The sequence below is a fragment of the Gobio gobio genome, assembly GCF_949357685.1.
Source record: "Gobio gobio genome assembly, chromosome: 5".
NCBI classification, from domain to species: domain Eukaryota; kingdom Metazoa; phylum Chordata; class Actinopteri; order Cypriniformes; family Gobionidae; genus Gobio; species Gobio gobio.
In genome coordinates, this window is record NC_137101.1 from 44,410,523 (window position 1) to 44,432,900 (window position 22,378).

At 42.2% G+C, this 22,378-nt stretch overlaps 2 protein-coding genes across 3 annotated transcripts in view; one reads left to right on the top strand and one right to left on the bottom strand.

Annotated features, from left to right (window-relative positions):
• Positions 1–22,378, bottom strand: part of LOC307126529 (uncharacterized protein) — a 1,210,917-nt gene that overhangs the window by 734,557 nt on the left and 453,982 nt on the right. The gene's annotated exons all lie outside the window — the stretch shown is intronic.
• LOC307126516 (NLR family CARD domain-containing protein 3-like) overlaps positions 2,240–22,378 on the top strand; it is a 50,799-nt gene continuing 30,660 nt past the window's right edge. Inside the window, exons 1-3 of one of the 2 annotated variants that reach the window (XM_079817079.1) lie at positions 2,240–2,346; positions 13,065–13,228; positions 15,135–15,446. In XM_079817079.1, the coding sequence (XP_079673205.1) occupies positions 15,155–15,446 (292 nt within the window). In that variant the 5' untranslated portion in view covers positions 2,240–2,346; positions 13,065–13,228; positions 15,135–15,154. The remainder of the gene's footprint in view (positions 2,347–13,064; positions 13,229–15,134; positions 15,447–22,378) is intronic. The other variant, XM_079817078.1, reaches the window with a different exon arrangement.

Genomic DNA, 22,378 nt, shown 5'->3' on the forward strand with positions numbered 1-22,378 from the left:
GACTGCATTTATATAGCGCTTTTAACAGACCTACGGCCATCCAAAGCGCTTTACATTTTGCCTCACATTCACCCATTCACACACTCATTCATACACCGACGGCGGTGTCAGCCATGCAAGGTGCCATCCAGCTCGTCGGGAGCAGCTGGGGTTAGGTGTCTTGCTCATGGACACCTCGACACTTGGTCAGGTGGAACCGGGGATCGAACCACCAACCTTCCGGTTTGTAGACAACCTACATGAACCACTGAGCCACTGCCGCCCCCAGTCAAGCACTTCAAGAAATATGATTACTTTGACCCGTGATAGGCGATGCTAAACGGCTAACATTCCAATGCCGACCGGCAGCATGATCATGTTGTCAGACTGATAAAAAGCTATTTATGTAATACACACCATAAAGTATAAATAAATGCATACCTGCTCAACAAAAAGTCAGCGTCGGTTTTAAGTCCAAAGGTTTCTCTGAAGCTTCCTCCAACGGGCAATGGTGGACCCTATATTGATTCGGCTTTGAGTCCGGCGTTCTTCACTTTTTTTTAAAATCTCTGCTCTTTCCTCAATTGACTTTCTCTTTCTTCCAACCTTGACTGTTGGGGCGAGCAGGGGCCGCTTGCTGCTGTCTGTTGGTTTTTCTCCATTGCTGAGTTGATGCTGCCTACTTGCCCGCAAAATTTCATGTCGCAGGAGGGGGCGGGGTGGGGTGCGGTGGGTGGAGACGCGAGTGGAGCAGGGGATTGGATGAGAGCAGTTAACCAATGTACGCTGTCCGGCCGGACAGCTTACATTGGTCAATTTCTCTGCGGGTGTACACCCAATTGAGTGAATGGATTTTTTTCATTCTTTTTTCTCTTCATATTGTTAGGATTGTACTGTAGAACCATAACCAGCATCTAAACGTGGTTATTAATAATGAACAATCTTTGAAATCGTAGACCATAGCTTTAAAGGACAGAAACACCAACACATTTTGGCTCTGTCAACTTGCAAGGACCCCGACGAGACAAATTTCCTTTTCTCATCAAGCCCGCGAGCCGGCGCGGTCCAGCCAAGCTGTTGTTTCCTTTGAAGATTGACGTGCTCTGCGACAACAGCCAGCGGCGCGCTCCATCAGACCGAGGAACCTAGCTTGGACGAGATGAACTTTCCCTTCCAAGACGCTCCCTTCCCAAACACCTTTAAAACTCCCGCGGACCAGCTAAGCTCCGGAAAAACCAAACGGAGAGAGCACTTCAGCGCACGAACACTGAGAAACGCCAACGCACACATCTCGCTTTACACAACACAAAGAAACCATGCAAGTATCAATTCTATAGAAATTTAGATGCGTTTTAAGATTGTACCCCTGTTTAAGGTGATATGGTTCTTGCTGGCTCTAGTGGTTATTTTCGGGAAGGTGTCGGATCGGACACGATCATACCCTTCTTCCATTCCCTTCTCCTCATCCCTCCTCCTCATCCTTTCCCTTCTCCTCTTTCCACTATTCTGTAAATACATGTATTCTTTATTTAGTCATATATAATCGTAGTATTAATCTTTATTAAAACCATGATATCCACGTTTTGATTGTCATTGTTTTGCTCACAGAACACGAGTCCCTTTAATGTCAGATCTAAGCTACGAGCTCTTATAAGCATCGTTGAATGCTTTAATTAATACCATAACTCGGAAAGTTTGTCCTTTGTGGCCAGAGGGATAAACTTCCCGAAAATTGGGTAGGAAGAATAGACCTAGAGAGTGGATAAAGAATTACAGCTCGTTCTTTAAACAGAACGGAGAGGAATTTTGAATCAACTCCCTAGGGGTTATTCTGTGATTATTTAATATAGATATATCTGTAGTTAATTGCAATAAATTGTTGTTAACCATATATATATTATATATTGCATAAATACAGAGGTTAGGTATTCCCCTTTTGGGTGATTTTGGAGATTTGTGATTAGATTACAACCCGTTGTGATTAATCATAAATCCCTAAATATTAATACCCACAATTCCGTATTGAGCTAATTTTTAATTTAAATATATATGTAACCCTAAGACGCTACACTTTTTGTCTCTTTTTACCTGTAATTTCAGATATATTGTTTGTGAAACTTGATGACAGACAGAGATTCTTCACATAGTTTCACTCTTATGTCACGACTCCTTATCAAAAACTGGTTCTATTCGTTTTCAGAGAAAGTCCTGGCATAACCGGTTTAGGTTCTGAAGAAAACTCCCCCCTTCATGGTCCTTTATGAAAACGCAGAATTGAAAGGAGTTTCAGAATAACTTCTGCTCAAGACAGTTCAAGTTCAGTGGAGGAACAAGAAACATCCACATCATCATTATTCATTATTCATGGTAAGTAAATACTACTTCATAAAATACTGACTTGTATAGATTTAAAAGTAATGTGTATCCATTCATGTTGATCTAGACTTAACAAACAGCATTGACACATTGTTTATAATAAAAATTGCAAACAAAACTCAAAGCAATTATTTGCTTTGCAGATTTAAACAACACAGCTTTTTGATGCCTCTCAACTCAGACTGTGTCGCTGTTCTCTCTTCATAAATAGCCACATTCATCTCAACCTTTTTTTCATCTCTTTTAGATTAGGGCGGTCACTGTATCAGATTTTTCACTACCAAAAAAATTTAAATAAAAATGCAATATATATAGAATATCTATAGAAATCTTGAAAAAATTAAAAAAATAATGCTATCAGTCAAATTAATGTTTTTGTTGTTTTTTGGCCAATGAATCACACATTTCATACAAAAGGAAATGCTAACCATTTTTATCTTATCACTAGCAGGGCTGCCAACTTTTGAGTTTAGCATGGAGTGAGAATCATGGCGGAGGGGTGGGAAATTGTAAAAAAAAAAAAAAATCCTTTTATCAAAATAAGTCTATTGTCATTTAATTAAGTTTAGTGAAAACATGAAACAATGACTGGTAGGCTACTGTTTTTATTAGTGCTTGACACAAGTTTCATGATTTCATTTCATACGCTTGCAATTTGATTGGATAATACTAATGCTGTAAACATACAGAGCTGGTATTATTAAAGCTTAAAATAAATAATGCAGTTTTAATATTTTTTTTTAATTATATGAGTAAAAATATAAAACATATTTAATATAGTGCATATGATCTCTATATTTAATTTTCTAATATTCTAGCTAACGAACATGCTGGTTATTAAATTGCTTTTCTGAGTGTTACTGTGACGTCCGGAAACTAAAGAAAACGTCGGATTCAATTGCAAGTAAAAGATGTTTATTTTGAGTGTGACACGAAGTCTGGACACAGCGAAGATCCTCCAGGAAGAAGACACTTGGCAGCACAGGGACTCTGTGGACAGCAGCGATCTCCCGTGAGGTGAAGTGGAGAAGACGGTGATGGTGACACAACCACAGGAATCGGTGAAACACGAAGATCAGGGGGCACGGAGAACAACGGGGTGAGGAACAGGAGGGCAGGCAGGAAACAAACCGGACGACATCCAACAACGCTCTGACAATGACATGACAAACAGAGAGACAATAAATAGGGTGCGCTGATCAACCGCAGCTGGAACGCTGATATCGCAGCAGGTGTAATCAATAATCAGCACACCCAACTTACGCACGCACATACTCATTCAATCATACCCACACACACACATTCACTCATGCGCCCACGTAAAACGTACGAGAGTGAGATAGTGAATTCATGAACCGTGACAGGACCCCTCCCCCTAGGAGCGCCTCCTGGCGCTCCCAGAAGAACTTACCTGTTGCTTGTAATCGTCAATAAGGGAGTGATCCAGAATGTCCCTAGCAGGAACCCAACTTCTCTCCTCCGGACCGTAACCCTCCCAGTCCACCAGGTACTGGAATCCGCGTCCCCTCCGTCTCGAGTCCACAATACGGTTAACCGAATACGTAGGTTCCCCATCTACGAGACGCGGCGGTGGGGGAACCGGGACCGGCGGATTAAGGTGAGAATGAAAAACAGGCTTTAATTTGGATACGTGAAAGGCGGGGTGAATTCTCCTGTACGCTGGAGGAAGTTTGAGGCGGACTGCCACCGGACTAATGATCTTGGTGACAGTAAAAGGGCCAATAAATTTTGGAGCAAGTTTATTAGATACGGAGCGGAGCGGAATATTTCTGGTAGAAAGCCACACTTTTTGACCCACGACGTATACGGGAGGCTTAGACCGGTGGCGATCGGCTTTAGCCTTGGTGCGCGCCCCCACTTGGAGCAGAGTCTCACGGGCTCTGGTCCATGTGCGGTGACACCTCTGGACAAAAGGCGTGGGCGGAGGGGACCGCGACTTCGGAATCCAGACTCGGAAAAATAGGTGGCTGATACCCTATACTACACTGGAACGGAGAGAGGCCCGTAGATGACACTGGTAGTGAATTATGAGCGTACTCAACCATAGACAGCTGTTGGCTCCAGGAAGAAGGATTCTTGGATACCAAACATCGTAACACTCTCTCCAAATCTTGATTGGCACGTTCGGTCTGACCATTACTCTGGGGGTGATAACCCGAAGACAAACTAACCGTAGCTCCTAGTAATTTACAGAATTCTCGCCAAAATTTGGACACAAATTGGGAACCCCTGTCAGAAACCACGTCCATCGGGAGGCCATGTAACCGAAAAACGTGGTCAATGACAGCCACCGCTGTCTCCTTGGCTGAGGGCAATTTGGGCAAGGGAATGAAATGTGCTGCCTTCGAGAATCGGTCCACTACGGTTAAAACAACCGTCATGCCATTAGAGGGCGGGAGGGCGGTGACAAAATCTAGCGCGATGTGGGACCAAGGTCTCGAAGGCACCGGCAGCGGATGGAGTAACCCATCAGGAGATTGGTTAGACGTCTTACCAATCGCACAAACCGAACATGCCAATACAAAACTGCGGACGTCACGAGCCATTAATGGCCACCAGAATCTTTGCTTTATCAAACCGCTAGTCCGGTTTACTCCTGGATGACAAACAATGTTGGAGCAGTGACCCCATTGAATAACTTCGGACCGTAACTCCTCCGGCACAAACAATCGGCTCGGTGGACCGCCGGGCGGAGGCGTTACCCCTTCTAAGGCCGATTTGACCTTCGATTCGACCTCCCATGTGAGTGTGGAGACCACTAGTCTCTCCGGCAAAATACACTCGGGAGTAATCGGGCGTTCGGATGGATCAAAAATGCGAGATAAAGAATCGGGTTTGATGTTTTTGGACCTGGGGCGGTACGAGAGTAAAAAGTCAAAACGACCGAAAAAAAGAGCCCACCGAGCCTGCCTGGAATTGAGTCTTTTCGCAGTTCTAATATACTCCAAGTTCTTGTGATCAGTCCAAACGATAAAAGGTACCCCCGAACCTTCTAACCAATGACGCCACTCCTCCAACGCTAACTTGACGGCCAGCAACTCCCTATTACCAATGTCATAATTACATTCGGCAGAAGATAAACGGTGGGACAAAAACGTGCAAGGGTGCATCTTGTCATCTGAGAGAGAGTGTTGCGATAGAACTGCACCTACCCCCACCTCTGATGCGTCGACCTCTACCACGAACTGACGTGATGGATCAGGGGCGATAAGGATGGGGGCCGAAACAAAGCGGCCTTTCAGTTTGGTAAATGCAGCTTCTGCTGTATCGGACCACCTGAACGTAGTTCTGGGAGAGGTCAAGGCGGTCAGAGGCGCGGCTAGTTGGCTGTAGTTGCGAATGAAACGCCGATAGAAGTTGGCAAACCCCAGAAACCTCTGCAGGGCCTTACGGGAATCTGGACTTGGCCACTCTACCACAGCCTTAACCTTGTCAGGGTCCATACGCATTCCCTCAGACGAGACGATGTATCCTAGGAAAGGAACAGACTGTGCATGAAAAACGCATTTCTCCACCTTGACAAAAAGCCCATTCTCTAGCAACCTCTGAAGCACTCGTCTGATGTGCTGAACGTGTTCCTGGAGAGATGAAGAAAAAATCAATATGTCGTCCAGGTAGACATATATGAACTGGTCGACCATATCTCTCAGCACGTCATTGACGAGTGCCTGGAAGACCGCTGGGGAGTTGGATAGCCCGAACGGCATCACCAAATATTCAAAGTGCCCCCTGGGGGTATTAAAAGCGGTCTTCCACTCATCCCCCTTCCTGATGCGAACCAAATGATAAGCGTTACGTAAGTCCAGTTTTGTGAAAACAGATGCTCCCTGCAACCTCTCAAAGGCTGAAGACATCCGCGGCAAAGGATAAGTATTCTTTACCGTGATGTTATTCAGCCCTCGGTAATCAATGAAAGGTCGCAGTGAACCATCCTTCTTTCCCACAAAAAAGAACCCCGCCCCCGCTGGAGAAGAGGAAGGTCGGATGAATCTGGAGGCTAGAGAATCAGAAATGTATTTCTCCATGACCTCCCTCTCAGGAATAGAAAGAGAGTAAAGTTTGCCCTTAGGCGGAGACTTACCTGGGAGTAAATCTATAGCACAGTCATAGGGACGATGCGGAGGAAGAGAAGCAGCGCGGGACTTACTGAACACCTCCTTCAGGTCCTGGTACTGGGGGGGCACGTTAGACAAATTAACCACCTCACTCTGAAAAACAGGACGAGACACAGACGAACAGGCAGACACCAGACAACACTCGTAACACTTATTACTCCAGGTAGAAACTGAATTAAGTCCCCAGTCGATCCTAGGGCTGTGCTGGACCAGCCAAGGATGACCGAGGACAACGGGAGCCAGGGGTGAGTCCAAGAGTAGGAATGAAATGAGTTCCGTGTGGTTGCCAGATGTGATGAGTGTCAATGGTTGTGTGGTGAATGTGATACTGGGAAGTTCTTGTCCATTAAGTGCGTTGACCTTGATACTGTCCTGAAGTGTAGTGATGGGTATACCCAGAGTGCGTGCCAGTGAAAAATCCATAAAATTACCCTCTGCTCCGGAATCCAAGAGTGCCTGACAGACGTGTGACTGGGCTGCCCACAGCAGTCTTACCGGAAGGCGAGTAGAGGATGAGGTCTTCTCCACGGAGATCCCGCCCGACAGTAGCCTCTGGTTTACCGCCGGGCATGGTCTTTTACCGGGCATCTCTCCAGGTAATGTCCTGTACCACCGCAGTAGAGGCAAAGACCATGGGATCTCCGTCTCTCTCTCTCCTCCCGGGAAAGCCGAGCCCGACCCACCTGCATGGGCTCCAGATCTGAACTGGAACTGACCGCACCCCATCTGTTGGCTTGAGGGCACTCGACATTAGAGGCTTGAGCCCTTCCTCTCGACGACTGCTCCAGGCGACTGAGGCGACTATCCACCCTCAATGCAAGCTCGATAAGACCGTCGAGTCTCTCAGGAAGGTCCAGGGTGTAGATCTCCCTTTGGATGCGGTCAGCCAGCCCATGCAGGAACATGTCCCGCTGTGCCTCCTCGTTCCAATGGCACTCAGCGGCGAGGGTGCGGAACTCAATGGAATAGTCTGAGACCGAGCGGTTGTCCTGACGAAGATCGGCCAGCTGACGTGCTGCCTCTCTCCCCGCCACCGCTCGGTCAAACACTCGCTTCATCTCTTCTGAGAGTGCCAGGAACGAGGAACAGCAGGGTTGACGATTCTCCCACACCGCCGCTCCCCACAGCGCCGCCTGTCCGGAAAGCAGAGTTAACACGAAAGCCACCTTAGCCTCCTCGGTGTGAAAAGTCTGTGGTTGGAGCGAAAAAACCATTGAACATTTGGTCAAAAAAGGTCTACAGTAATTCGGCTCACCATTGTAGCACTCAGGACTGGGTAGGCGTGGCTCGGGATGCCGGATCGGCTCTGCAGGTGTGGGGGGAAACGGCGGTGGGTTGGGCACAGCAGGACTGGCGAGTTGTTTGATCCTTTGGGTCAGCTCGGACACCTGTGCCACCAAGGTCTTAACCGCGTGTCCCGTGATGTTCAGATTCTCTTCCTGTTGATCCATCCTGGCAACACTTTGCGTCAGAAACTCACTCAGGTCCGATGAACTTGCTGAATCCATGTTCTGGTCAGAGCGTTCTGTGACGTCCGGAAACTAAAGAAAAGGTTGGATTCAATTGCAAGTAAAAGATGTTTATTTTGAGTGTGACACGAAGTCTGGACACAGCGAAGATCCTCCAGGAAGAAGACACTTGGCAGCACAGGGACTCTGTGGACAGCAGCGATCTCCCGTGAGGTGAAGTGGAGAAGACGGTGATGGTGACACAACCACAGGAATCGGTGAAACACGAAGATCAGGGGGCACGGAGAACAACGGGGTGAGGAACAGGAGGGCAGGCAGGAAACAAACCGGACGACATCCAACAACGCTCTGACAATGACATGACAAACAGAGAGACAATAAATAGGGTGCGCTGATCAACCGCAGCTGGAACGCTGATATCGCAGCAGGTGTAATCAATAATCAGCACACTCAACTTACGCACGCACATACTCATTCAATCATACCCACACACACACATTCACTCATGCGCCCACGTAAAACGTACGAGAGTGAGATAGTGAATTCATGAACCGTGACAGTTACATACAATCCTCAGTCTAGGGGATTGAGGAGGGAGTAACAAGACAAAAAGGTAGATAAATGTGGAGAAATCTCCTTTTCTGCTATCCCAGCTCTGTCAAGAAAGATCAGAAATCAGATAACCAACTTAAATAACCAAATCGTCAGGAGAGGGCAAGGCCAAAATAACAAACAAAACAATACTCTCCTAAGGAGTCTTAAACAATCTAACAAAAGAAACCAAAATTAAAAGCATATCTTACCTCTCTTCCTAACTAAAGAGAATAAACAGGAGAAAACTTTAGGAGTGGGTAAACTCAAATAAATTGGCGGCCATACACACGGTTTAACCCATCAAAAGTCTAAATGGCAACATCGTTTTGATAAAACTATAGTTCACAATTTGCTCAACAGGAATTTTACACCATGTGGCTTTAATATCGACGCTTCAAAAGAGTCTAACTAACCAAATGATGTCACATATGGACTACTTTGATGATGTTTTCATTACCTTTCTGGACGTGGACCGCAAAGTGAGCTTAGACTTACATTCAAAGGACTGAAAGCCCTCGGACTAAATCTAAAATATCTTAAAGGGTTAGTTCACCCAAAAATGAAAATTCTGTCATTAATTACTTACCCTCATGTCGTTCGACACCCGTCAGACCTCCGTTCATCTTCGGAACAGAAATTAAGATATTTTAGTTGAAATCTGATGCCTCTGAAAGGCCTCCATTTGCTCAATGGCACGTTACACTCTCAAGACCCTTAAAAGGTACTAAAGACGTCGTTACAAAGTCCATCTCACTACAGTGGTTCTAAAATAACTTTATGAATCGGCGACAATAGTTTTTGTGCGCAAAAAAACCCTAAATAACGACTTACATAGTGATGACGATTTCAAAACACGGCCTCATGAAGCTTCGAAGCGTTATGAATCACTGAGTCGATTCAGCGGTTTGAATCGCCAAATTTTAGCAGTTTGGCGGTTTGACACGCGATCCGAATCATCATTCGGCTCAGTGATTCATAACGCTTCGAAGCTTCATGAGGCCGTGTTTTGAAATCGTCATCACTATGTAAGTCGTTATTTAGGGTTTTTTTGCGCACAAAAACTATTGTCGCCGATTCATAAAGTTATTTTAGAACCACTGTAGTGAGATGGACTTTGTAACGACGTCTTTAGTACCTTTTAAGGGTCTTGAGAGTGTAACGTGCCATTGAGCCAATGGAGGCCTTTCAGAGCCATCAGATTTCAACTAAAATATCTTCATTTCTGTTCCGAAGATGAACAGAGGTCTGACGGGTGTCGAACGACAGGAGGGTAAGTAATTAATGACAGAATTTTCATTTTTGGGTGAACTAACCCTTTAATGTAGTGATGCGCACCTTCGTTTTATTGTACTTATTCATGAGATTGTGACTGAGTGCTTACCTAATGGTTACGATGAGCCTATGTCCTCTGCCGTCAGTCTGAAGACTAGGTGCGCGCCTGTGATGTGCTTCATTTGTAGTACAGGCACGGGAATTCATCACATCAGCTGTTGTTTCAGAGTTATGAATTATCTTCAACTTCATACATATTTACATATTTAGTCATTTAACCCCCCTGTGATGTCTGTTAACTGCGAGTGTTACATTTGGCTGAGTGAAACCCATTTAATTTTTCCAAGAAAGGACATATATTGAATTTGTAAAGTTATTAAATAATCAATGTCAAAAAATAATTAAAGTCCATGAAATGTGTTTCATGTCTTGTCACAAATGTGACCGGTGGTATGGTGTTAATGCATTTACACTATGATAAACCTTCAGCAATTAGTTTATAGACTGGATTAAATAGTTGAAATTTACGGTTATACATTTTTTCCACTCAATTATGTCGTAATAATGAGATATTATGTCGTTTTAACAACATCTTTTCTCGTAATAACGAGATCTTTAGTGTTTAAAACAATATTTTTCTCGTTAAAACGATATATACATTTTCTCCAAATAAGGACTTGTTGTATAGTGATGTGTACAAAATATGCCTTTATCTATATGAAGTATAGCCTATGTGATTTAGTCACACCGAGTTGTATGCACTGGGTAAGACTTAAGTTGTTGAGAGAGAAACAAATTAAGTTTTTCATAAAATTCATAACAAGAATGAAAAATATAGATGTAAAACAATTATACAACATAACATGTACAACATAAATTACAGTGCCATTAATTAATCTTCAAATAATATTTATTTTAAAGCCTAAACGAATTAAGGCCAGCCTTTAAAGCGAAACATATTTCGCACTTGGATGCTAAACTATTTATTATGGTAACAATGCTTTGTATGACTCGTGTACCACTCTAAAATAACATTCACATAAAACGTGTTTGGAATAACACCACTGCATCACATTTTTCGATGTGGAATTCTCTGGGCAGATGACTTTCAGTGATTGCAGTACTGTACAACAGTAAACATTTGCTGCATGTTTGTGTAGGCTGTGTATTTTTTGAGGGGTGGGGGAAACATTTATATAAAAAAACCTCTAACTGAAAAACTTTACGATAAACATGTATTTTCATTAGTGTATTTAGCTGAATATGTTATAAAATCAATAGAAAATACACCTTTAGTTTTGATGATTGCATTTACTTTTAATTACTAGAATAAATATTAACAAGTTTCATTAACATAAGAGTGTGTTAGTTTGCCATGTTAATTTTTTGAGACTGAATACATTGATTTGTAGAAATATGTCAGATCGATTGAGAAAAACTGTACACAGCAGTAAGTGGTCTATTAATATGGAGACAGATTAGTCTCATTAATAATTCACGCAAAAAACAAGATGCACACATGTGTAGCATCTTGTTTTTTGCGTGAATTATTAATGAGACTAATCTGTCTCCATATATTAACCCCTATTTCTAATAATGATTATCACCCTATCTAAGGGTCATCCAGCATGTGGTGAAAAGACAGAAGACTGCAGACACAAGGAAATTGAAACCATTACCTTTAGACATAAGGAAATTTAAACTAAAGCAGCACTAGTGATTTTCAAAGTTTTCAAATGAATAACAATATAAAAATGCTCTAAATTATTTTATGTTAGCCTAGTTGTAGCCTATTTATGTTCATTGCAGCTTATTTATTTTAGATCAAATCGTGTAATTTACAATCCTAGTCTGTTTGTTCTTTGTGCTTATGCAGGAACGCAACACCAGCAGGTGGTGGTAAAGTTCCATGGTTTCCAATGTGCCAGCAAAAAATTACCTGGTAACGCATAATTTACGCGTTAACACGTCATTCACGTGACAACGCGTAACAACGTGTTGACGCGTAATTATGTGTTAACCCGTAAATGACGCGTTAACAAGTAACGTGTTTTGGCCCTGTTGGCCTTCCATATTCGGTGTGGGTGTGGGAGCGTTCCATTCGACAGGCGTTTGGAACGCCCTGCAACGTCATCAAAGAAAGGCAAAGACAGGGTCGTGCAGATTATGATAACATAAATTTATATTTTAATTTACTTTACTTTCAAATTTAAAACCATATACATTTACAAAACATAGTGTGTATCTAAAAATGTTTTATCAAAACATTGTCTATGTTGTCTACATTGACTGAACAGATTTGCACCTGTCATTCAATATGAAAATACATTTTCATTTGGTTAACTATGTATAAATGTATTCTTAATCAATGGTCTTTGTAGCGTCTCATCTTGTGCGCTTTATTTCCCAAGCGCAGCTGCATAGTAAACATTCCTGAGGTAAATAAAGTGAAATATAAAACAATGACAGCCCTCAGCTGCTTCTCAACACTTAATTTGTTTACATATTCATAAAATATAATATGTGAATGTAACCGTTTTTGCTATAAGCATTCATAAATACTATAGTTTGTATAATAACTATGAATATTTAAATGCATACACAAACTCCTCCACCGCAGAGCTGTTTAAAAACTCTTCCATCAGCTCTGCTCCATCATTAGTTCAGACTGGTGATGCGAGAGTTGGGTGATTTACAAGTGATGTATCAATGTTTTCGTCTTCCCTACGCTGTTCAAAGTGTCCTTCAAACCAAACAAACTTCGCTCCCTTTGGATTGGAATCTCACTTAATATGGCGGAATACTCTACGTGTGTGTGTGTGTGTCAGGGTATGTGTGTGTGTGTGTCTTAGGTGGTGAATCAGTATATCGTGTACATGAATGTGGCCGACTCCCTGATCAGTGCCCTGACTACTGAACTAGGGAGCGGATTGAGACGCACCCACACAGACAGGACATTGACATGCAGCGCGTTCTCTTGTGTCTTGACGCGCTTAACGATAGATTGTTTAAAAATGCCCCCGAACCCCCCTAGAAGGACAGAGGGCCACCCACAGTTTCACTAAATCCTATGGGAAATACTAAATGCCATTAAAAGATAATAAGGTATTAATGTTCATCGCCGATTTTGAAGCTTGCTGAACTTTAAATTATTTGGATATCTACAGTACTACATATAAAAACACAACATAAGTTTGGTCCCATCTGTATTCATTGTGCCCCCTCTTGTGCACCCTAGTTGAAAAAAATCCTTGAATCGCCCCTGACCACACCAGCCCCACTCCACATCCAGAGACCAGCCATCTGAGAGAGATCTGCCTGCCACCATGAACGAGCCTGAGCCCGCTATTAGGACAGAGTAACATCGCCCCAGAGCCATATCCACACTGAGAGTTTGACCAGGTGCGTGAGCCCGCAACACAAAGCCCCGTCCACAACCTCACTGCTGTGGATGTGATGAACATGGTCTCTGGAAATTATCTGGAGGAAATAATTTACTTGTTTTACAACTAATACACAAGACCTAGCTGCGTTCATTTGGCGCGCGGTGCTCCATTTAATCCATATTGTTCGATTTTATTCAAATTGAGGATTTAGTTTGAAGATTTTAAATATGACAACAGACATATAAAGCTTCATTCTAAAACTTCAATAGAAGCTTTGAATGTAAATATGACATAACAAAAATGACATTCGGTGCAGTATAGTACAAATGGTCAGAATGACCGCTGTGGTCATTCTAGTAGTTATAGAATTCCAGTAATTCTAGTGTTAATGTTGAGACAACAAATGCTAGTGTACAAGGGAAAAGGTAAAAAAGGTAATATGAGGTGGTAAAGAATGGATTTTCACAATGACTTTAGCTAACATTTCAGAGGAAATGCATGCAATGAGGAAGTTTACACTTTCAAAATCGCTCTTGATGTTATCCTTCCAGGGAGGAACATGCAAAGTGATCACAACTGAGAGTTGTTAATATACCCCATACAACACCGGAAGAGCAGTGCACAGTTTATCTAAAGTTCTGCATGAACAGGTAGCTAAACTTGATGAGGATCATGGTCTTTTCTCCTCCGTGGTTTGGATCAATATTGGGGCCTTTGGAATCAGACTTTGGAATCATTTTAAAGGACCTTTATTAGTTACAGTTTCAGGAGTGTTTCTCATCTTACTCTTGTACATTGATTTGTTTTGTGATTACACTTGACTGCTTTAAGGCTATTATCATTCAATCTCAGACACACACCCTCAACTGACACTGCTACGCGGTATAACAGGAGAGACTCGTTCTTTTAAAGTGCGTGTTGAAGGGAAGAGTACAGCCTGATGACCTGAGCTTTTCAGTATGTTTGCTTACTTTTAATTAGTCTATGTAATCAAGAGTTTCACATATAATTAAGATGGAAATTAAGGATCTAAGGGTTTTTAATAAGATTCTGTGTGTTTTACTTTGCGAAACCATACATGGGTAGTTTTCTTTTCTTTCCTTTTATATTTAATTTAATAATCATTAGTCATTTATGTATTTGTCAGTTGATTTATCATTTATTATTATTAATTTTTGTTATTTTATGTTTTTATATTTTATTTTACTAATTTCCTTGCTCTTCTTGCATGGTTTAAATGGATGTTTGTCTTCATGAGTTAGACATGAGAGAATTGAAACATACACAACTAAGATTATTCAATAAACTCTGCTCTTTTTATTATCATCACTTCCTCTCATGCTTCTGCTCTTTCTCAGTCAAACTCTCAGGCTGATAATCAAGCTTAAATACATTTAATTAAAATAGGCTGTTTTACAGGATGGCAAAATAAACTAGATAATAAATTGAATAGAGGCAAACTTTGAAGTTGGCTTGAGAAAGCCTGTCCAGAAAGTTTGACGGTTTAAAAGCTTAAAGTTTGAAGTTCTTGAAGGTAATACAGTGTTTGCTAGGGTATTCTCTGTGGTTGTTAGTTTGTTGCTATGCACTTGCTAGGGTACTCCGGTGGTTGCTAGGGTGTTTCTATGCAGTTGCTAGGGCATTTTGGGTTGTTGCTATGCAGTTTCCAGGGTACTCTGTAGTTGCTAGGGTGTTGTTATGAGGTTGCCAGGTTATTCTTGGTGGTTGCTAGGGTACTCATTGCTACCATGTTTCAGATAGATACTATGTAAAAATTAGCATTTTAGGACCCCTTTAACAGATGAGTTTGGATGAGGTGCCTCTGAGAGTCCTGATCCGATCTGATCACAGCTTAATTTCTTAATCCAAATAACATTTGAATGCTTAGGTTCAAATGTTAACCTCTTTTTCTTGTCTTGCAGCTGTGAATCTGTGAAGAGCGATGGCGTCTGTTGAAGAGCTGATTGAGAAATCACTAGCGTCTGTTAAGGAGCTGCTCAAGAACTCACTGGAGGATCTGTTGAAATCTGAGCTGAAGGAGTTTCATTGGTACTTAGAAAATGATCATAAGTGTATATCAAAGTCTGATGTGGAGAACGCAGATATCTTAGACACAGTGGATAAGATGGTAGCACGTTTTGGACCAGAAGAAGCTGTGAAGATCATGGTGAAGATCCTGAGGAAGATGAAGCAGAATGAACTGGCTGAGCAGCTGGAGAACAGTCGCAAACAAGGTAACATTTAATTCACTGTGGGTGGGTTGCACTAATCAGGATTAATCTTAAATCTAGATTAAATCAAGGTTTACTTAATTAACTTAAATTGCTCCATAACTTTAAACTCATTTTAATCTCAATTAGTAATTCACGAGTTCACACTTACATCAAATTAAATGGAGTAAAAGATTATGCGTATTTGGCGTGCTGTCCGGTGGAGGGCTCCGGGCTCGGAATTTTGGCCCGAACCCCCGTGATAGGGTTGGTCTAGAACAAGACTGTATTGCGTTATGGATTGAGTAGATGTCTAATAGGTTTTTATTCAATCAAGTGAGGAGATGGGGTGGTGGAGGGATGCTAAGAAACTGTCAACGAAAGGAAGGTGAGTCAGCTGTATATAAACACTCCTCCTGTTGTTGATTGAATTGATTAGTTCAGTATGCTCCACTCGTGTTTAATTAGGTTTTAATTATCTGGGCGTGCTCCACTTTGGTTTGATTATATTACGTTATCTGGCGTGCTCCATTATTTAGAAGGTTTAATTATCTGGACGGGCTCCTCCCAAAATTAGTTACTAAAACTTCACTTAACGTTAAACTTACATGTGAGGAGTTTTAAATAAAATAAAATGCATCTACAATTAAAGAGGTCATTTGATGGTTATAAAAAGAACATTATTTTGTGTATTTGGTTTAATGCGGTGTGTTTACGTGGTTTTAGGTTAAAAAAAGTAATTATTTTACACAGACCATACATTATTGTTGCTCCTCTATGCCCCTCCTTTCTATAACGCGTCAATTTTTACAAAGCTCATCATTCTGAAAAGTGCTGTGTGCTCTGATTGGCCAGCGATCCTGTGCATTGTGATTGGCCCGAATACCTTAAGCATGCGACGGGAATATCTCTGTCCTTACTATATTTGGAACATCAGCTCCCAAAGCAAAAAAATATTGACAGATGATAATGTCAGTCCTACCTTATCAATTCAAGCCCGAATCTGATCCGGATGATGCAGATCACCAAGCTGATGGACCAGAAAGTATCAGACTGAACTTTCAAAGACATAGAAACAGTCTGCGCTCTCCCAGGTGCTAGAAACGGTCGTCCGAAAAATGTGCAGCACACAGTCGAATATTTGGGTTGAACTGTTCTGGAACAGAGTTGTCACTGAAGCTTAGCCACTGTTTTTTAATTGTCCCCTCTTTTGGAAGGCCAAACTAAGTAGTATGGCTTTCACAACGCAAAAAAAAAACAGCGTCTCCGCGGCAACAATACTACAGCGAGAATAAAAGTTACATCTTTCTTTGCGTATACATTTGTGCGGGGTTATGAAACTCTGCCCCCACATACTGACGTAGATTTGTGGGGGTGTGATTGAACGAAGCATTTTAGGAAGGTGTGGTTGAGCCTTAACTTTTACAAAGAATATCTCTTTGGGTTTGAGACTTTGAGCTTTGTAACTCTGCAGATCGTATACATGCATAAACAGCTACATAACACACTAAAGAGAAAGGAAAACAAGAAATCGCATCAAATGACCCCTGTAAACTATGAGGCTGAATGAACAGAAACTGTGGGTGTACCTTCAGGTCTCAGATAGGTGTTTATTGCGAATCACACCAGTTTTTTTTTCTTATCTCAGTTTTCGCATACATTATGCTGCCATATTACTCCATTATTTGATACTAATAACTAGATTTCCAGGCTTATGAAACCCACGTGCTGCTGCAATGTTTTCATTGCCTTGCTGATCAGTTACGGTCTCTCTAAATTGCAGTTTATAAAGACAGCTAATATTCTATGCATTTATTTATTTTTTATCGGCAAGAGCTATTATTGTCAGAGAGAGAGTTTCTGGTGGTCACTAAAGAAGGAAATGGAATATTAACATTGTTTCTGTTTAATTACAATGGCAAATCCATCATGGCGGAAAAAATGAATTGTAAATGTAGATTTTAATCGCAAATTAGAATTGTAATCCCTAATTTGTTAATCTGTGTTTAAAATTAAGTGGTGCAACAAAACTTGATTTAAAAGAAAGTCCAGATCAAGGTTATTTTCGTTAAAGAAAACGGAAACTAAGACTAAAACTATTGCTCAAAAAAAAAATTTGTAAACTGAAATCAAATTAAAAAATAATAATAAATGAAAAACTAAAACTAAAACAAAACTTACTGAACTAACAACTAACTGAAAGAAAATAATTAGGAATAATAAATAATAGTTTTCGTAATTAATAAGCTCTTTACTGTGGCGGAAATCAGGACCCATATTTAATCAAGCCTCTGAGAATTACTCACAAGAACACTGCTAAGAATTGACTTGAGTGTAAAAAAAAATATTGGCTCAAAGCTGCGCTTAAAGGTTAGTTAACAAGCATTTCAGTCATACTTTAAGTGAAGTGTAGGACTATATCTTAAGTGTCAGTCTTAGAGATGATTCCCGACACTTTGTTGTGCCACAAACAGGATTTTGGATGACGACATCGGCATCACTTTCCTTATTTAAGAATATTCTCAGATAAATTCACATTGAATGGTGAAATTAAGGAAAATTTGCATTCAACACACAATAAAGAATTTTCAAGAGAATACATTATGATATTCACATTGGAAATCAAAGATAACCACGTTTTCCACCATGTCTTACAAATTACCAATTTTAAACCAATCTGCTGTTTACTGACCTGCTTATGGTGGGAGGAAGATGCGCTACTGCTTGCCGAATTATTCGAACAGTGGGACATTTTTTTATAAATGGCAACATTAAACAGCGCTGAAAAGAATGATGCTTGCTCAGTCCAAACGATACCATTGTTATGGTGCAGAGACACAGAACCAAAGATGAATATAAAATTAAGTTTATTAACAAACTGAAATGAATGGGATAGATACTGATATGGAGAAGCAGGGTGAGGAGATCGTGGATGGCGATGCTGGGGATCGGAGGAGACACAGCGGTGTGGAAACTGGTGGATGGAGGAAGACGAGGAGAGGATGATGAGGAACCAACATGGAAGACGAAGGAGACACAGAGATCAGGTAGGAAAACTGAAGCAGGTACACAGTCTGGATACAGGGAGTGGAGTCCTTATTCAGAAGAGACCAGACAGTGAGTGAACGTGAAGTGTGTGATTATATGTGACCAGTCACGGAAGGTAGGGACACAAGTCGGTTCTGGGGCATTTTGAGTTATTTACATATTCTGAAAGTGTAGTCTCCAAGCTTTCCAGTGATGTGTAACACATGGAAATCTGATAAAATTTGGAGAAGTTGTGGCCATTTGAAAGTAGGCACTCAAAAAAGCTTAACAGGGAGAAATTTGCCTCTAAAGATTTTGTTCTCACCTGCTGGGAGTGACAATAGGGCTCATTTACATCTCATTTAGATAAGCCATACCCCCTGTAAAGCTCCCCCTGTAAAGCTGCATGGTTACAATCGGACCGCATACTATTAATAATAAAGGATAATGTGCATTGTAAATGTCAGTAATTTATCTTTTTTGACTAAAAATTATTTAGAGGCTGAAATATGTGAGTTTTATCTTTTTATAAAACCTTTTTATTTGTTATTTGCTGGTTTTCTACATAAAACATAGCATTGGGACTTTTCAACAGGATTCTGTGATAACCGTCATGATCAACTATGATAAACTAAAATCAACTATAATTATGTGTTTTATAGTATAATATGCAAAGTACAATTTTCTATAAGAAAAAAAAATCTCTGATTCTGTTCTTTTCTCTGACATTTAAGGGTAACATAGGCCTACAAAGGCTCTTTTAGGTCTAAAACAGTTTGGATAGTTGTTAATACAGCGTTCCCACAGCTTGGTTAACTTCAAATTCAAGAACCTTTCAAGGACTTTACTTTTGGCCATATGACAGAGGTCTGATATTCTATTTGTCATATTTCTGTTTTGCATAAAACTGAAGAATATTCGGTACATCCTATACTGTATTCTAAAATGATCTGATATTAACTTTTGCATGGATTTTATTGAAAAGAGCTTAGGCTCATGTAACCAGTCTATTTTTGCAATATTTCACGGTGTGTCTGTGAAACGCTGAGGTTCCGTAGTGGTTTTGTGCGCGCATGAACATCATGGCAATGTACAACACAAAGTACCTCACGCGGGAAACACTTAATGTAATGCATAAATGCAAGTAACAAACGTAAATCAAGCATAGTCCTTGAAGTGTTGGCGAAATAACACATTATCGGACCGGAGAGAATAATATGGAATTTCTTCCAGAAAACTTCTTGCACAAAATAAATTCAAGCACTTTCAAGGACCTGTATGTATGTTTATTTTCAGTCATGTCATTGTACTCAGCCCTCTCTTTCTGCACAAGGGAAAGATGATCGTGTTGGTTCTTTACTGCTTCAGACATTGTGTTATCTAAGTTTGCACTTCGTATCAGCTGCTCGTTGCTCGCTGCTCGTGTATCAGCCACCAGGGTTGCCAGGTTTTCACAACAAAACCCGCACAATTGCTACTCAAAACTAGCCCAAAACAAGCCCAATCGCGTTTCAGGGGGGCTTCTCCGGTAAAAATCGAATTTCAGGGGGTAAAATATGTGTTTTTTTGGCATGGTTGCCTACTAAAATTCACATTCCCGGGGCTAAATATCACATAATTTGGGTCGCTTCAACCCGCGGACATGAAAAACAGCGGACTTGGCAACACTAAGCCACGCTTCCCTTAGAGGGCGGGACAATAACAAAAGAGAAACACGCCTCTGCTGCATGCTAGAATCTCCTAAAAACAAGGCGATTTCAACCTCAAAGTGTATGCTTTTAAATATACCAATACTGCTATTTCAAACATGGAGAGGCTTCTTCATGATCTCAACTAACAGATTCGGCAAAAAAGCGAAAATCACAATTTTGAAAAAAACCCCGCTTCGTTCACATTTTGCCCGAAACTTGTGCTGCCGACTTGTGTCCCTGGTTGCCGTAACGGGTCACATATGTGTCCGTGCTGATGAGGAGATAAGGTGCAGGTGCGGGTGATTAGTACTCTGGTGATCTGGAGCATTGTGATTGGGTGGTGGTGGAGCCTGGCTGATCTCTTACTAAGATAACTTCTTAGAGAAGAAGGTGCATGGATGGAGTCGTGCTGGGTTCCCCTGCTGCTGCGAGAACACCGCTCCTACCCCCATGGTGGAAGCATCAACTTCTACGATGAAGGGCTTGTTGGGGTCAGGATGGACCAGGAGCGGTGCGCTGGTGAAGGTATCCTTGAGGCTTTCGAAAGCCTGGGTGGCGGCTGGTGTCCAGGACAGAGACTTGGGCTTGTTTTTGAGGAGATTGGTTACCGGGGCTGTGATGGAGCTGGAGTTATAGATGAAATGGCGGTAGAAGTTCGCAAACCCAAGGAATCGTACGAGTTCTTTGATGGTAGAGGGTTGGGACCATGACCGGACTGCTGACACCTTCCCCTCCTACAGCTGGATGCCGTGTTCACTGATGTTATAACCAAGGAATTGAACTGTAGGTTGATGAAAGGAAAACTTCTCTGCTTTCAGGAAGAGATGATGATGTCTCAGGCATTGGAGAACCTCCGCAACGTGTTGGCAATGGTCGGCCATGCTCCGGGAGTAGATTAGGATGTCATCAATGTAGACTATGACGAATTTGTGAAGGAACTCCCGGAGCACCTCATGCATGAAGTCCTGGAATACGGAGGGGGCGTTTACTAATCAATATGGCATGACGAGGTACTCATAGTGCCCTGCTGGGGTCACGAAGGCAGTCTTCCTAACAGTCCCATGGCCGGTGTGGAGGCAACGACATTTGGGGCAGAACATGTCACTGAAGGGGTAGTAACAGGAGGGAATGTCAAAGGATTATTGTTCGACTGGGCTTTCGATGGAGGTGGAATTAACTGGAGGTATCTTGACAGGTAGAGGTAGGTAAGGGAATCATCCTGAGAAACAGCCTCCGCCCCACTTCAGGACTTCCCCAGATGACCAGGAGATTACAGGGTCGTGTTGCACTTGCCACAGGCGCCCTAGGATGATACCAGCGGTGGAATTCTCCAGAACCAGGAAGGAGATGGATTCGGTGGGCAACTGACCCACCTGCAACTGGACAGTACCCACTAAGTAGCGGGCATGTTTCTTATTGAGGGGTTTTGCCAATTATCGACTGGACTTGATAATGGGTTTCTGTGGGTCTCCTCTTGAGATTGAGCTGGCGGCATTGGGAGTCGGAGATGAAGTTCCAGGCTGACCCAGAGTCGAGGAGAGCGGATACTGATAGTGAGACACATGAAGCAGTAATGATTACTTTGGTAGTGAGTGGTTTCATATTAACTGTCTCTGAGTGGATGACACTCACCATGGTGCGTGGTGGATGGATGGGACAGACGGATATGAGGTGTCCTCCAGCTCCACAGTAAATACAGAGAACCTGGGACAGCCTCCTCTGCCGCTCAGTGGGAGTGAGCCGAGTGGTGTCCAGTTGCATGGGCTCTGGTTCTGGAGAGCTGGTATACTCTGGTTGGCGGGGATAAGATGTGAAGACTGTAGACTGGCCATGGAGATCTTCTAAACAGGGCTGCATATGGCGATCAGGGCTGAGAGAGATGGATGATTTGTTCTAGTCCGATGGCATTACCGTATGCAGCGAGATGCAGTCGCAGCCAAGGATTGAGTCCTTGACGATAGGCGGTGAGGAGCGAGCACTCATTCCATCTGCTGGCTGCAGCCAGGGTCCTGAATTTAAGAGCATAATCAGACAGTGACATTTTCCCTTGTTTGAGATTATATAATTGCTCATCATCATAATGACCGCGGCCTCGTCCCGCTCTCACGGTCCCTCAGCCTTGCTGCTCGCCACATACCCCCAACTCCCCTCGCAGGCCGGGGGGTACTCAGGGATCACGGCGGCCGCGGCACCTGGGGGTAAGGACAGAGAGGTGAGAGAACGGAGCCGGGAGCACGA